Raw genomic sequence first — 17,852 nt, 5'->3', positions numbered from 1 at the left:
TACATGATACATGTAGCATAATATGCTCAGGTGACTATCTGACCCATGGGCCTCGATCTTATAGGTATTTCATATTCTTAATTCATTACCAGTCTGAAATTAAACAACAGAATTTAATTAATGATGTAAATTAGGTTTGATAAAGGGGGGATATAAATTTTTGGCCCATAATTGGAACTTTTTAAATCTATTTATTCTTATATAGATCAACAACAAATAATATTATTCATATTAGTGTAAAGCGTTTTTGATGAATTTTTCAAAATTTGCAAACTTTTTTCATATTTGATTAGGCAGAAATTCCTTGAAAGCGGTCATATACCCAATCAATTTTGTCACCACCCCCCTCTCCCATCAACACACAAATAAACACACCCTATTTGCCAGTTTTTGGAAATAGGCCTAGATGGCAAAGTTAAGATAAAACATCTTTTGTAAATGATAATTTTAAATTTGTTCTTGCACTATACATGTATCTGAACACCTGCATCACATTGGTCTTGCGTCACGTACCAAACTTAAGTACTAGTTTTACCATTATCATTTTTAGATTGCATTGCACGTGCAGTGTGATATACACATCATTGCATGTATGTCAGTAGGAATTATTTCATTTTGTGTTTTAAATGGATTATATTTCATGAAGTTGACAGGACCTATGACAGTCGGTAAGTACAAGTTTTAGTATAGATATGGGTAAAATAGTCTGAAATGCAAATGGTTAGGTTAAAGTTTAAAGGATCAAAGGTCATCCGATGCTACAACAGACGAATTTCACATTCTGAAGAGTTATCCCCCGTTATCGACGTTACATTCAGTTACAAGATCCAGAATTTTTTTTCTGGGAGGGAGGGGGGATTTCCAGACAAGAATTTCCTGAGAAGCAAAAAAACAAAAGAAGTTATGGTGGGGTCTGTTTTCTAGGGTGGAGAGCATCCAAAGTCCTTTTTATTTGCCTCAGTATATATTATAGTCCTGCAAATTCCGGGGGGGGGGTGCGATCTCCCAATCCACTCCCTGTCCCTGTAATGACAAATGATCATGTGACTCCTAAATAGTAGGAAACTTTTTCCATTTGACTATACATAATTTTGTTTCTTGTGTTATTATGTTATGTAAATTTAATGGTATAAGGTTAAGAACCCCTGGAGGTCATCCCCACTATCTTCTAATGAACTGGAAATGTTCACAATATGACTGCATTGAATTAAATAAAAGTGCATCAATGATAAGATTGCTTGACATTTTATTCATGAATTTGTGTCAACCTATTTGTATATATTAACATTTTTTTTAAATGTAAAAACAAGTAGTAGTTTGCATACATGAACACAAACAGGGGTCTGGGAAGGGGTAAGGGGAAGGATCGAGTTGATATCTCTTTGCGTCTTAATGGTTGAAAACTCCTAAAATGAATGTTGACCTCAAATCTGACTTGTCCTCATTATTGTTCAAGTGATGGTGTCTCCATATAAGTGAAAAATTCCTGAGAGGGATGTTCAACAAACAAACAAATGACATATAAAAACACAATATTGATTTGCGTTAAGAAATATGCAGGGGATATTTCCATCATAAATCTTCTTCTCAAGAACAGCAAGGGCGTTATTGTCCCCCGTTTTTGGGAAAGGGAGGGGACATTAAATCTCATTTGTCTGTCAGTCTGCTCATCTTATTGACAGTATGTGCATCTGTCACAATAAATTTAACCTTGGTCATAACTTTTGAATAATAAGAGATTGGGCTTTCATATTTCACATGTACATTACTACAAAACTTTCTAAATATAATATGATTTTTTAACCCAAGTGAGACCTTGACCTTAAAGTTTTACCTACTTTCCAAAAAATAACATTTTAAATTGATCATTTTGAAAGAGAAAAGATAGGGCATTCAAATTAAACATGTATATTACTTGTGAAAAAACTTGTCTAAATACATCCTGACCTAGAAGTTTAACCTACTTTTCAAAAATATTATATTATATATATAACTTTTGATTGAAAAGAGATAGGACTTTCATATTTGACATGTACATTAACTGCAACAAAATGTTTCCGAGCATGCTATGATTTTTCCCCTTTGACCTAATTTTCAAAAACTGACATATGATAGGGGTGCATATTTGACACACAATCTGCCATAAATTATGGCATCCCATTCACTAAAACACAGAAAGTAGAGGACCACAATTCTTTGAATTTGCTTGTATAATCTTGATATGGAAACATCCTCATATAATGTACATTCAAGTTTTTTATGCCACGCCATGATTAGGAATACATGTATAGTTTTTGTCATGTCCGTCCTCCACCCTTCCATCTGTCTTTCCATCGATATCGGGCTCAAAGAAACTTTCTAGATATTTTTATCAAAGTTCATATGTTGATGCATACTGATGTAAACTATCCAAATGCAGCAATATTTTTTTACTTTGACTTTTCCTTTGACCTTCACTTAACTTTTCTTTGAATTAGTGTTTAGCTTTATTTTAAAGAAACCAGTCAATTTGTGAAATGAAACTTCACATGATGATACATACTGATGTAAGCTTTACAATGCTTCACTCTTTTTTACCTTGACCTTTCCTGTGACCTTGACCTCGCTTTTCTAAAATTAATGTCTAGATCAGTTTTGAAGAAACAATTCAAGATATATTGATCAAACTTCATATGCTGATACATACTGCTGAGAGCTATTAATGTATCAACTTATTTTGACCTTGAATTTTCCTTTGACCTTGATCTCACTTTTTAAAATATGTGTTTATCTAAGTTTCAAATAAACCATTAATTATATTTTTGTCAAACTTCATAAGCTAATAGTAAATTCATACTGATGTAAGCTTTTCAACTGCAACAACATTTTGACCCACCCCAAAAACTTCACCTTGCACATTCCAGTGACCTTTCCCTCCTCTTTAATTTGTATTTTGCTTAGTTTTAAAGAAATAATTTAAGACATTTTTATGCTTAGCATGCACTTATACATAATTTGGTGTGAATTTATTATCTATATCCAATTTATTTAGATTTTAGTTTCAACCTTTCCTTTGACCTCTCTTTTCTTAAAAAAAAGTGTTAACTCAGTTTCATTAAATCATTCAAGATATTTTTGTCAAACATAATATGCTGATATGTATTAGTGAGAGCTATTCAACTGGATCAAAAACTTCACCTTGCACGTTCCAGTGACCTTGACCTCCCTCCTACTTACCTTTTAAAAAATCAAGACCAATAAATATAGTTTGGTTTCTGGATAATCGTAACTTGGCTAACAATGCTGATAAACAAGGTACAAATAAAACAAGCCTGACCTGAAGAGAAGATACTACTATGTGTGATAGTAGTCACAACAAAGAAAAATAATGGATCTACAGAAAGAAAAAATAGAAATCTACAACCCACAAGGCTTAAAAAAGACTTCTTATTTGGAATGGGCTAATTATAAAATGTTTTTTTTAAGGAAGTAACATCTAAAAGTAGAATGTTCAATGTTGTCATGTGAATGTTTAATATTTTCACTTTGTATCCAACGCATGTAGGATTAATAATTTAGGGAAGTGTAGACAATTTTCTTTAAACCATAATTAAATCACATTAATTAGATTTATTTTAGCAATTATTTTTGTGAAACTATGGATAAAAATCTAATGAGCTTACAATTTGAAGTAGATTAGAATATTTGGACTTGCTAAATGTGCCGATTTTAACGAGTGAAGGCAAGTGTTTTGCATAATCCCTGAACAAAGTATTTAGTTTGTTTTAACCGTTCAAGAAACATTCTTTCTTGTATTAACTGGTTTAATATCAAATTTAAAAAAAAAGAGAAGACTTCAAGTTTTCGCCGCAAAGTTTTAATACAATTATAAACTATTCAGAATAAGAATAAATAAGATCATTTATAGAAAATAATAATGTGTTTTGTAAAAAAGCACAAAGGTTTTATCAAAACTTTGGCAAGATACCTGAGGCAGTATGTCTATACAGTCTGTGTAAGAACAAAATACTGCACAAAACGGATGCACCACTTAATAGGTCCGTAATTCTTATATTAATCAAAGTATAGTCCATAGATCATGGCCACTGCAAAAATGGACGAGTTGGAATATTTAACACTAACGAAATTGTCCGTGTTTTTATTCCATAAACATCGACTTCCGAACTGCATACCTGGTTTTTCCTTCAGTGAGCCGATGCTTACATTTGTGACGATTTTATATCGCTTAAATCCCATTTGTTTAACTCTATCTAAAATATCCACGGCCACAGTTTGACTGACGTCCCGACATTTGACGGGGTCATACTCAATCTTAGCTAAATGTTCCGCTAACACAGCTTCAGCAAGCTTCTCCACATCACACACCCGGAAAACTTTATCCTCATCCGGTTCTAGTTTATAGGTATTTTCCATCCGGTATGCTTTTCGCGGCATGTCGTTCGATCTATCGCCTATGGAGGTAATTTCCAGCGCTGCCCCGGGATCGGCTATAGGACCAGATCCTGACTTGAAACCATGCGCAAACCTGGCCCCTGCAATTGACCCCCGAACTCTTTTTCCAGGGGTAGTGGCGTCACTTCGTGGATAGTTAGAATACCTGCGGGACATCTCTGCAGTCTTCTTTATCTTCCTTTTTATTGATAAGATGTACTCCTTTTACCGCGGATGGGTTACTATCTCCTGAGAAAGATCGAAGTTCAAAACACTTAAGTAGTTGTAGTATTCTAAACTAAATGGTTAAACAGTGTAGACTGTCGAGTCGCCAGGTTTGTTTATAAAGCAAACTGAGTTTCGCTAGTGCATACAACAGCTTCGAGACGCTCTCGGTTAAATCGCTTTAATTTGAATTGAATACACATAAATGTCCATTATGAGCAACTCCAGATCTTTCATTGACTATTTAGATTTCTAATGTCGGAAAGTAATTATGAATAACAAAACACCTGTTTCCAAGTTAAATAAAACTTAGCTTTAATTATATTAAATGCCCGGAAACTGTGGCATATTTCTCATAGAATTCACGTAGAAAATTCCACATCTACGGGAAAATGGGTTCCAACAATGTCTATAGCAATCGGAAAATATTCGCTCCAAAATAGACCGGATAGGACGTACTGGTTAGAAAACGATTCCACTCTGCTGTTTTTCTCTTCACTAGTTTTTTTTCTTTCACTGAAGTAAAATGAATTAACCCTTGGACGTTCCAATTTTCCCCGACCCCTCTTCCTTCTAGACCATAAATCCGACATGGCTCTTTCATCAAAGATTAATCTTAATATTTCTTAATCCTTTAGTAGCCATATTTTTTTCACTTCTAATATCAAATGCTTTAAAACAACAAATCGGCTTTACATGTCGCGAGTGTTTTAATTCCTCATTAAAAAATCCATACCCCGATTTTTCAAAGGTTATTAAATTTCTTCACGGATCATTCAATATCGCTCGATATTAAATGCAATCATAACTAAATGCACAGTACAGGACTTTAAAATGCATTCATTGTTACGAATGGCGTTATTCATTTGAGATAAATACTGGACCGCTCTAGATCTACCAAATCGCGAAATCAATCTATAGCGAGATTTAGGGTATTCATATACATTAACCTGATAGCTAAACACTGATATGAAATATTTATATCTTGATTTATCAAATATAGATGTCAGAAGTTGCTAGGAATTAGTTTTTGCTCGTTTATATATAAGTTTTTTATATCTTAATAATTATTGATATGTGACAAAATAATTATCATAGTATTGATTATAAATTAAATATTTTAATAATTTTCATTTTTATGTAATTTTGTAAACCCTATCTCAAGATTGGTTAAGGAAATACCATTCCTCATAATAATAATAATGATAATTTTAACAAAAAAGTGTTTTAAAATCACATGGGTTTTTTTACTAATTAATTATTTAAAATAGTTTTTAATTTTTTTTTCAGTTTGTTTATGCCTTAAAGGAATTAACTAAGCACCACCTAAATTTTACACTCTTAACATATTGAAAAAAAACTATTGACAATATAGCCAAATTTGGACTGACAGAAAATTATTTCGTTAAAGGTATTGCTCGTGTATGTATACATTTTCAACGTAACTAGCAACTTTTTAAAAAACAAATTAGTGAAATTACACAATACTTTTAGATGCTCTCAGAAAATTAATCAGCATTCATTTTCAGGAGTTTTAAAAAGAAATCAAATGTATTTGTTTATATAAAAAAAATAAAGATATATATAGTTAAAGAATACGTCGTCAACATTATGAGACAGTATAAAAGTCTCAAAAAGTTTGTTCAGTTATTGGAATTCTAAACTAATATAGACAAGAGGCCCAGGGGCCACAGCACTCACCTGAGCACATCGGCTAGGAAAAAGCACATATCAGATCAGAACTGAAAGTTTACTGAAGGGGGGTGGGGGGTTAAGTTTTTAACACCCCCCCCCCCAAGGGGTTCATGATTTGAACAAACTAGAATCTACACTACCTGAGGATGATTCCATATAAATATCACTAATCATGGCTCTGAAGTACATGAAAAGAAGATTTTAAAAGGTATCCCTATATATCCCTATGTAAAACTTGGGTCGGCCATTTTGGCCCCACCCTAGTCCCTGGGGTCATGATTTGAACAAATTTGAATCTACACTACCTGAGGATGATCCACATGAGTTTCATCTTTCCTGGCCCAGTGGTTCTTGAGAAGAAGATTTTTAAATATTTTTCCTATATATTCCTATGTAAAACTTTGATCTGCCATTTTGTCCCCACCCTAGCCCTGGGGGTTATGATTTGAAGAAACTTGAATCTACACTACCTGTGGATAATTCCACATGAGTTTCATCTTTCCTGGTCCAGTGGTTCTTGAGAAGAAGGTTTTTAAAGATTTTTCCTATATATTCCTATGTAAAACTTTGATCGGCCATTTTGGCCCCACCCTAGCCCTGGGGGTCATGATTTGAACAAACTTAAATCTACACTATCTGAGGATATTTCCACATGAGTTTTATCTTTCCTGGCCCAGTGGTTCTCGAGAAGAAGATTTTTAAAGATTTTTCCTATATGTTCCTATGTAAAACTTGGGTCGGCCATTCTGGCCCCACCCTAGCCCTTGGGGTCATGGTTTGAACAAACTTATATCTACACTACTTGAGGATGATTCCACATGAGTTTTATCTTTCCTGGCCCAGTGGTCCTTGAGAAGAAGATTTTTAAAGATTATACATTCCTAGTGTAAAACTTGGTTCGGCCATTTTGGCCCCACCCTAGCCCCGGGGGTCATGATTTGAACAAACTTGAATCTACACTACCTGTGGATGATTCCACATGAGTTTTATCTTTCCTGGTCCAGTGGTTCTTGAGAAGAAGATTTTTAAAGAGTTTTCCTACATATTCCTATGTAAAACTTGGGTCGGCCATTCTGACCCACCCTTGCCCCGGGGGTCATGATTTGAACAAATTTAAATCTACACTACCTGAGGATGATTCCACATGAGTTTCATATTTCCTGGCCCAGTGGTTCTTGAGAAGAAGATTTTTTAAAAATGCCATTAATTTTTCTCTAATTCATAATTATCTCCCCTTGGAAAAGGGCGTGGCCCTTCAATTGATTAAACTTGAATCCCCTTTACCCAAGGATACTTTGTAGCAAGTTTGGTTGAAATTGGCCCAGTGGTTCTTGAGAAGAAGATGAAAATGTGAAAAGTTTACGACAACGACGACGACAACGACTACGACAACGACAGACAACGGACAAATTTTGATCAGAAAAGCTCACTTGAGCCTTCGGCTCAGGTGAGCTAAAAATGAGAAAATGAAACTCAAAACTACTTTGGGTGTGTCCTGAAGTTTTTACCACTGCACACTTAAAGTTTAAATTCAGGAAAATAATTTTGGCAATTAGAGTGATCTGTCCTTTGATCTGGAATATTATACATACATAATTTTACTGTATATGAGGCAATTTTTACACATATAACGTTACTTTTGTTAGTTGGTACTTGTTGGAGCAGGGAAGGACATAGCCCTTCATTTGAAAAGAATGGAAAGCTTACGTAGCATACAAAATTTAGTTTTCCTTTCGCCATTAAGCATGCAGACAGACATGAACCTATGACCGATAAATATCATTTTGCTCAGATGATGCAATTAAACAAAATAGTGAAGTTATATGCAAAACTATATACATTTCCAATGTCTTTGTTCGAGATAAAATTTCAAATTATAAATGTAATTCATTTCCCCATCAGTGTATTGGCGCGGTTCCAAAAAAACCACGTGCAGGGCGGGACAAACAGCTAGTCGAAAGCAGGGCTTGGAGCACGTGGATTGGCGGAATCGAAGGATGTAAATATAAGGAAAAACTGTCAGATTTTTCATTTTCATGACGATGATCAATCGATTGGCTTGCGTGATAATTTTATGCATAAACGCCTTCGACGTTTATGCAAATTATCACGGAAGCCAATCGATTGATCACATCATGAAATCGAAACATAAGATAGTTATTCCTTAAATATGGCTGTAAATGTAATGTTTATGTTGCTAAGTCTTGAAAGAAAGATGATTTTCAATTGGTGAAAATATGGGAGAGGGCGTTTTGCGATTTCTTCATTACTCTTCTCGTAACTGAAAGAATCAAAACAGATAAACATTATGTAGTTTGACTAGATATGGTATATGCATTGTTAACAATTCATCTTTAAGATAACTCCTCTTCCTAAGCACTCTGATTGATAACAGTCACTGTGTCTACTCGAAAAAGAAAAGATAACGCTTTGATTATGTCAAGGTGTCCCGATATGACTTTAAGGCCGGAAAAAAAGATAATCGGCAACGTCTTCTTACCGAATTTGAAAGACTTACATATTGAATCATTAAAAATCGATAGTTCAGTCAAAATGATGATTTTTGTACAGTCATTGTACAGGACAACATTTTCGAACAACAATGAAAATCAGTGTTCATTTTTAACAAAATTGTAATATAATTGGAATTTTATTCCTTCTCGAAAGTATTTTTAAAGACGTAAGCAGCACAATGCAATTTAGTATAGATCATTTCCTATCTTATGTGAAACATGATTTTCTCTTTACATGTACAACTGTAGACTTGCGATTTTGTAATTTTCATAAGGTAGCCTCCATTAGACAAAATATTATATATCTAATTTGATATTCTTTAAAACGTCGAACAATTACATGTATCATGGTCATTTGGTTTGTATATCTACAGTTATACTGTAACAGTAGTTTTCCGTCCATAATATACATGTACCGACCCTTACAAAGGTATATATTTTTTATATAATTTGTATAATTATATATTACAAACGTGCATGTTTTTTATCCCCTACCGCGAATAGAAAAAAATTCCAATGTTTGTTTGGCAGTTGGTGTTGAAATGATGTTAACATGGGCACTTTAAATGATACTCTAAATAGATCTATATACTCTGTATATGCGAGTATTAGTTTAAGGCCACAGTACTGAGTATTTTAACCATATGCAAACATCAGATTTATATATAGGAATCTAGATATGCAGAAATAACACTTAAACATATTCTTGATGTTTTAATCATATTTTAGCAAACACTCGATCTAATTCATGAACAGTTTTAATCAGTCTGGCTCCTTTCGATTTTGGCGCCTTGCTGACGTCAGTGGCTTTGGCGGACGGATGCATAGTAACATTGTGAATTTGAGCATCACTTGGGTATTTTGGCGTTTGTCCAAGGATTTTTAAAATAGCATCCACAGTTGTAAAAAGTTCACTTTCAAATGCATTCATTCGTCTGCAAGAAAAAATAGAATTTTGTTTTATTTCCAATATTTAGTTATGTACGCCTAATTGGTTTTATCTACATGAGTATTTTATATGAAATCTCATTTACATGATAAAGCAATTATGCTCTTTCGGTAAATAAAATGCAGATAAACATACTGTTGAAGAGAAATAAGTTTGTTGTCCATGTCGCTAGTCACGTGACTATAGTCACGATTTTCTCGTTGCTTGGGAACGTCGTAATCGACAGTGATTAACTGAAGACCGGAACTGGAAAGAGATTTTGGCGTGTATGACGTAGCTGTAGATTCTATTGGTGAATTGTGATCACGTGCATCGCCTGATTCTACGTCAGGTAAGCGTTTGTCTGACAGGATTTCGGACTTGATTGCGCCCCACTTTGATTTGGCTGTCATTGCTGGACGTGGTTTGGTTCTAGAAATCTTGTTTATCCTGGACACTGTTGTCACAGCGGAGAAAAAATTCGTCATAGCACCTGTTGTATATTGCAAAAGTATTATATTGAAATAATTAACATGCAAAACATAAGACATGTATTTTTATGCTTCAGAATAATTGTTTTGTTTTTTTTTCTTGTAAAAAATTAGAATTCGCTAAATCTTTTGTCTCTTACTCGTTACAGTACCATTTTAAATTTTTTAACACTTCATCACAAAAATGCACATTACAAATGTTCAAGAGCCTCTTCTTAAGTCATATAAACTTCAAACTTTTTGATCGAGCACACCTGACACCGAAGCAGTGGAATTCTTTCTTTTATGAGTGACATCCTTCTCCTCTATGTCAACACCCTCTGTCGCCTGTTCGGTAGAAAACTCCAGAATACCCACGTGTTCTTCGTCACTTCCGGTTGGATCGTTACTGTTTCGATGTCTGATGTAGCTCTTCCGGTGCCTCATTGTTGGACCAGCTGCCAATGAAAGGTTGAAAAGTTATCTCTTTATACCCAGTAAGTGAAATGGTTTTGAAAAAATTAAATTGTTGTCAGAATTTAGAAGAAGTTAATGATCATAATTCAATTTATCTGTAAAAAAGATTAAAACTTTAAGCGTAAAATACAATCCCCTACTATCTACAGAACGTCCTTTGCACTGCATTCTGGGACGTTTTTGGCGGATAAATTTAAGAGTTTCGTCTTCTATCTTCGATTTATATTTTCTTTCCAGAAGTGTCCCCTGAAAACCAGATATGCCACTATAAAACATTCATATCATACGTTTCCAACAAAACACAGATTTTGTAGTTAAAAAATTAAATCGGAGAACATGAAGATTTAGGAGGATTGTAGACTTTAATTCTGTTATGTTTCTAAATTGATTGCAAATGAATGAATTTTATGGTACAGTTTACTAGTATTTAGTACAGACCTTCTTTAAATCAAAAGTCACGTGAAACTTCTTGATGAACTGTTCGGCGAATTCTGGGTAAGTCTGTAAGACTTCCCTCAGGTCGTCCAATTCTATTTTGTTGATGTCGCAATAAGACAAGGCCCGCACAAAATACAGGGACTGCCCCGCAGTGTCGGAATCCTTCATGTCCGCTCCAAAAATGTCATGTTTTCCTATCAAATTGAATATAGTCCAACTATTGTAATTGAAAATGTCAACGCTTTTAAATTTGCTATATCTAAACATTATTTCATTTCATAATTACATATATTTACCTGTGTATGTTTTAAAATATTTTCTGATTTAAAGGGGATGTCAACCAGAAGGATAAGGATTAGAGTATCACTACATGGCGCATGCGTAGTTTTGAACTTCAGAGATAACGAACATGCATTAATATCTTGAAATACAACTTGGTTTTAATCTTGAAACATACCCAGTATTGCCATTACAGAGTCGTCTTTCATAATTTCCACAGACCCACGGGCCATGAAATAAATGGCTGTCAGAATGTCTCCCGGATGGATAAGTGTATCACCAGGCGGCGCATGCGTGGTTTTGAATTTTAGTGATAATGAACGTAAACAACCTAAAATGCAAATTTAAACAGAAACTGCTGATTAACGTTATTTTTAAAATTACTTTTATCACAATTAATTTTACTTTTTCTTTGTTCAAACTTGAAAACTTAGATTAAATTCGCAAGGTTTTCAGACTGCTTCCTCTCTATGAATATAGAGGATAAATTAACTTTCTATAAATATGAGTACCAGGACTAGCTCCTTTAAAAGCCTGACAGTTGGTCAGCAGATTTTTATTGAGGTGTAGACAGATATCCGACTGGAGACAATCAGGAAATCCCTTCAGAACCTATCAACACAGAAAATAGATCATTAAACAAAAACTGTGTCTTAAATGGCATTTCGTTGATTCTTTTGTCGTTGTAGTAAACCTGTTAAGAAATAAAACTTAATAATATGTAATATTGGGTGTGTTTTCACTGACTTGTACTATTAGTCAGACCCTTATTTTTAGACTGAATTTCAATACTGAATGTACCATCAATCTGATAAATGCAAACGGAGGGTACGACTGGTCAGCAGAGGATGTTTACTCCTCCGAGGCACCTGATCCCACCTCTGGAACTTCAAGGGGTTCGTATTTTATGCCCTCTTAACCGATTTGTATTGTTTATAGATTTCTTGAGATCGATCACTCTTTGTTATGTTTTTCATGGTATATTAACGTTAGTATGTCCATCAGAAACGGATTGAAATATGCTGTATTTTGAAACTTTTTAATTATTAAATGACTTACATTTCCCATGTCCACTCCGTTAGTATACGTCCACGCGTGCTGGAAGGATTCCTGTAGTCTGGTGGCCAGGTTCTTTGGCAAGTGGTGGAAATTGATGAACTCTTTTATGCTGGATACTCGCTCCTGATAGTCGTCTGATCCCTGATACATACGTAACATGATGGAAGAGACGTTACCAAAAATGGCGGCACTCAACAGAGCTGTGAAAGCAAGAGATAACACTGATTTTTGCCAAATGGCAAGGGAAAAACAAAATACCCCAAAAATAAATAAAGACATACATTAAGCCAAAAATAAATACCAAAAGAATTACATTCGAGAACATTTGATTGAGAAATTTGGCAAATCATTCAATGCTAAGTAAAGAACGTTTAATTTGTTTTTAAAAGGATAATAATAATATCTCATTGGCTGCAATGGTCTCTACTTGAAAAAAAAAACAATTTGCAGAAGATCAGTTCGGCAATTTTGTAAAACAACCTATAAGGTACAGAAAAAAATGTATTTGTTTGTTTAAAAGATATAGAGAACGAACAAGAAAAAAAAATTTCAGCCTTTTAACCACGGCTGAACTCCATCTATACGCTTGTTGACATTACAATAAATGTCTGCCATAGTTCCATCAACCCAACGGTTGCATTTGGTGTAGTAATACCAGTAATGTAGTTCTGTAGAAGTTGTAAAAGTCACTTGTGATTGATATGAACTAGCTTAGATTCAGCTTTATGCCATTCGACTGATTGCTAGTCTGAGGCTTCCGATGCTAAGCCTTATCTGTATTTAGATGTATGCGACTTGCACTTACGTATGATTGTTAGGGAAACATGTGAAAGTTGTAAATATGAATCATGTTTAAGGAGGCTCTTACTGAACTATATCTTCTCAAAGAGTGAAAAGTTCTCAAAACAATTTTCCCACTGTATATTTAATGCATACGAATTATACATACAAATCAAACTCGCATAGATGATTGTATACACAGTACCAAAACAAGTAAAGCACTGAAGCTTTTTCATGAGTGTATTTATGTCTTATAATTTTTCATGCGTGGGTTTTCTCAGTTTGGTTGGTTACATAAAATGCTTTAGATGCTGCATTTACAGAAGCATCTTTCTCAGTTCTAGAGTCGGTAAAGTTCAACACTGGGAATCTCATTAACTGTATCGGATACTGATTAAGACTTAGAAAGATCCATTTCTTAAAGAATTTGCAAAGATACCCACGAGAAATCTGACCCAGTATGCTGCATGTTATGCCATGTACTGTCATTGAATGCTTTCTGGGCTATTTGTGCCGAAGAGCATATTATTCAACTAATAAATAATTGTCTAAATCTAAATTTCAGTCCACTTTAACTGTTGGTATAGGAGATCATTTTTTGAAGAATCATTCCTGGAGTCAAAAAGCAGATTACAATGTACAGGTGTTTTATATATGTCATTCCAATTTACTAATTATTCTTTGTGGTCTTCATTCTCATTTTCTCAAACTTTTTTTTACCAAATATAGAATAATTAATACATGTAACAGAAGTTAACTAAAACTATCATAACACGATTGAGCAACTTACAACCAAGCAACATGGCGAATATGCTGAAGATTTTTTCGGCATTCGTGTTTGGCGCCACATTGCCGAATCCAATACTTGTCAAACTGGTGAATGTGAAGTAAAGTGCGGTTATATAACGTGTTTTGATTGGTGGACCACTCATCGTATCATTAGGGAGATATGGCATATTGTAGGCGTCGGCCAAGGAATCCAGCCATCCGATTCGTTCAGGAAGATGTGGGCGCTCCATGTATGCGATTGCGTAGAAGATACAAGCAAGCCAGTGGCCAATCAGTGTAAATGATACCATCAACAACATCAAAACAGCCGCCCCATATGCAGCAAATTGTTCGATCCGCCTCAAAACTCGAAGAAGACGTAAAAGACGGGCGAGCTTGAGGATACCAGTAATGGTCATTCGCTGTAAAAATATTAATAAAACATTTACAATGAGAAGGGGAAATAGGTATACATGTATATCTAACAATTCTAGGAAAAACTAATAGGAGAAAAACAAATTTCGATTATTTAAAAACATGGGGATTTAAAGTTTAAAAGTAAATTTATCAAATTTACAAATTTCTATATATAATCTCAACCTTATAGACAGTAAACTATTATTACATCACTATTTCCTGATCCAAAAAGTAATAGGTCAAAGGGCATAGCTGCCACACAATCGATGATGAACCATCCCTTGATGTAGTTGATGGCGATCTTTTGGGGATCCATAATAACCTCCCCACTATGTAGGTAAGTCGTTCGAAAGTTAATCAAAATATCTGCTATAAACATAATATCCACAATCAAGTCTATTATAACAAAGGGGTCTGTTTTGATTGTTTCCGCGTGTTGAAGTCTCGTAGCAGAATCTCGATGTAGTCTCATCATAGCCTCGTCTTCGTTCAAAATAAAAGCCACGAAGTATGGCGTAAACACAGCGGTATATAACACAAGAAATAACACGATCCAGTCCCATACCGCCTTAAAAGGGGAATAATGAAGGATAAGGAATTTGGCGGGTTCGGGTCGTTGGACTTTTGCTTGACTCTGTATCTGCTGGAATGCTTCGTGTTCTTCGCTTTCGTTGTCTCGCTCACTGAGAGTCTACAGTAAAAATATAAGGATGTACATGTAAGTTTGAGAGCTACTCGACTAAATGGTCAAATAAAAATAATATTGTAATTGACAGAAATCCTGAAAACTGTGCCGAAGTTTGTTAAAAGATACGTATATTTAATTCAACATTGTTTAATAGAAAACTGAAGCGGTAGTCTTTTAAAATTGCGGTGTCTCATACGATAAATATCAATTTTTCAACTCTTTAAGCATTATTTTTTATTTTTAAAATCACAGATAAGAAGCACAAAGTTATATTTAACTTCTTAACTTACGCCATTTTCATCTTGCCAAATACTTTTTTATTTAATGGAGAAATGTTCTATTTTCTCGGGGGGAAAATCAAGAAACAAAGCAATAACGATGCTTAAACACATCTGGAAAATTTCCTTTAATTAACAACATACTCTGTTAGCCTCAGATGTAATATTGGTAAAATACGTGAACTCGTATTTTACCTTTTTATGGTATGAAGAAATTACGAAAACAAACAATCGAGAACAAGAAAATAAACTCAAACACACAAATTCTGAGACTCAGTCGGCAGAGACAAATTTATTGATGATTTTTATCATCTGTCTTCTTTTCTTCTACTAGACATAATAACAGGGATCGCTGTATCACAATGTTTGACATCTTGTAATTTGTGTCCCGTCTCCTTTTCAATTATCCGGAAATCAATATAGGATTGTATTAATCAGAATCAATCGCGTTAAGGATTTCCGTAAGGAATTTAGATTTTCTTCAAGGTCTTTGCATCCGCTTTTTTCCTCGTCCATTTATTAAAAAAACTTTCTTTTTCTTTATGCTTCCTTCAAAACTGTAAACATCCTTTAATATTTTTGAGATCATTGCGTGTTTTTCTAGACAAATTTTGTTTCTGCATTTTGTCAGTTTTTGATGTGCTATTTTCTGCATGTGGAAATTAAAATAATCTAGGCGTTTAACTTGAAACTGAATCACGCAAAAGGGTGATTATATTTCTTTTTATTTGTAAACGAGTTTTGCAAATAAAAGGAAATAATTATAACCATTGAACAAAGATACATGTTGCTGAATCCACTGCAGAATCATTAGGGATGGGATTTTCGGCGCAGAGAAACATTTTATTACCGAAGTCGTGACTTGGTGTGAACTTTCATTAATCAAATCCAAGAAGGCAAACATATAATATTACGTTATAATTGCAGGCTCCATCAATTCTGTAAAATAAGGAGGTTTGCCAAATTTGGCGCATTCTGTCAATGCCTTATGAGAGACAACTGCTTACCGATATTGTCTGGGAACTAGAAGTTTAAGCGGAAGTTTAAGAGCAACATCTAATGGAAAGAGATTCTATTTATATGCAAAGAAAATTAAACGTTTTTCGCATACTTTCCTCTCGTCGCAGTTCTAAAGTATAATTACCACTGCATAAAATCATTGTTCATCAAGAATCCTGCTATAATTCAAAAGAATTTTATAATCAAAGAAAAAAATACACCAACAAGATAAAACAAGAGGCCCAGGGGCCACATCGCTCACCTGAGCAATTGGCTAGAAAAAAGCACATATCAGATCAGAACTTAAAGTTTACTGAGGGCGGGGAGGGGGGAGGGGGCTTGAATTTTAACACCCCAGGGGGTCATGATTTGAACAAACTAAAATCTACAATACCTGAGGATGTTTCCCTATAAATATCACTAAGCATGGCTTTGAAGTACTTGAAAAGAAGATTTTAAAAGGTTTCTCTATATATTCCTATCTAAAACTTTTATCGGCCATTTGCCCCCTCCCTACCCCAGGGGGTCATGATTTGAAGAAACTTGAATCTACACTACCTGGGGATGATTCCACAAGAGTTTCATCTTTCCTGTCTCAATGGTTCTTGAGAAAAAGATTTTTCCTATATATTCCTATGTAAAACTTTGATCGGCCATTTTGGCCCCACCCTACCCCCAGGGGTCATGTTTTGAACAAACTTGAATCTACACTACCTGAAGATGATTCCACATGAGTTTCATCTTTCCTGGCCCAGTGGTTCTTGAGGAGAAGATTTTTAAAGATTTTTTCTATATATTCCTATGTAAAACTTTGATCGGCCATTTTGGCCCCACCCTACCCCCAGGGGTCATGCTTTGAACAAACCTGAATCAACACTACCTGAGGATGATTCCACATGAGTGTCATCTTTCCTGGCCCAGTGGTTCTTGAGAAGAAGATTTTTAAATAATGCCATTAAATTTTCCTATATATTCCTATGTTAAACTTTGATCAGCCATTTTGGCCCCACCCTACCCCCGGGGGTCATGATTTGAACAAACTTGAATCTACACTACCTGAGGATGATTCCACATGAGTGTCATCTTTCCTGGCCCAGTGGTTCTTGAGAAGAAGATTTTTTAAAAATGCCATTAATTTTTCCTATATATTCCTATGTTAAACTTTGATCAGCCATTTTGGCCCCACCCTACCCCCGGGGGTCATGATTTGAACAAATTTGAATCTACACTACCTGAAGATGATTCCACATGAGTTTCATCTTTCCTGGCCCAGTGGTTCTTGAGGAGAAGATTTTTAAAGATTTTGTCTATATATTCCTATGTAAAACTTTGATCGGCCATTTTGGCCCCACCCTACCCCCAGGGGTCATGATTTGAACAAACCTGAATCAACACTACCTGAGGATG

General features: G+C 34.7%; 2 protein-coding genes across 3 annotated transcripts in view; both read right to left on the bottom strand.

The window, feature by feature from the left end:
• Positions 1 to 3,922: 3,922 nt before the first annotated feature.
• On the bottom strand, positions 3,923 to 4,953 carry LOC134237558 (dynein light chain Tctex-type 5-like). Its single transcript, XM_062719658.1, has one exon. It carries the CDS (start codon positions 4,606 to 4,608, stop codon positions 4,054 to 4,056), a length of 555 nt encoding a protein of 184 aa, XP_062575642.1. The 5' UTR covers positions 4,609 to 4,953; the 3' UTR covers positions 3,923 to 4,053.
• A 4,610-nt stretch (positions 4,954 to 9,563) lies between these two features.
• The window catches only part of LOC134237550 (potassium voltage-gated channel subfamily H member 7-like), a 52,982-nt gene continuing 44,693 nt past the window's right edge, over positions 9,564 to 17,852 (bottom strand). For both annotated transcript variants that reach the window (XM_062719645.1, XM_062719646.1), the window contains exons 3-12: positions 14,689 to 15,171; positions 14,086 to 14,485; positions 12,516 to 12,715; positions 11,969 to 12,068; positions 11,635 to 11,787; positions 11,178 to 11,371; positions 10,880 to 10,985; positions 10,538 to 10,720; positions 9,949 to 10,285; positions 9,564 to 9,799 (exon numbers count right to left, since the gene is read on the bottom strand). In XM_062719645.1, coding sequence (XP_062575629.1) covers positions 9,583 to 9,799; positions 9,949 to 10,285; positions 10,538 to 10,720; positions 10,880 to 10,985; positions 11,178 to 11,371; positions 11,635 to 11,787; positions 11,969 to 12,068; positions 12,516 to 12,715; positions 14,086 to 14,485; positions 14,689 to 15,171 — 2,373 coding nt within the window. In that variant the 3' untranslated portion in view covers positions 9,564 to 9,582. The remainder of the gene's footprint in view (positions 9,800 to 9,948; positions 10,286 to 10,537; positions 10,721 to 10,879; positions 10,986 to 11,177; positions 11,372 to 11,634; positions 11,788 to 11,968; positions 12,069 to 12,515; positions 12,716 to 14,085; positions 14,486 to 14,688; positions 15,172 to 17,852) is intronic.

Source organism: Saccostrea cucullata, unplaced genomic scaffold (assembly GCF_032062105.1).
Source record: "Saccostrea cucullata isolate Sc308-1 unplaced genomic scaffold, CSIRO_AGI_Scuc_v1 ctg24, whole genome shotgun sequence".
NCBI classification, from domain to species: domain Eukaryota; kingdom Metazoa; phylum Mollusca; class Bivalvia; order Ostreida; family Ostreidae; genus Saccostrea; species Saccostrea cuccullata.
Note: the sequence above shows the minus strand (reverse complement) of the source record. Positions and strands in the feature narration are given on the sequence as shown.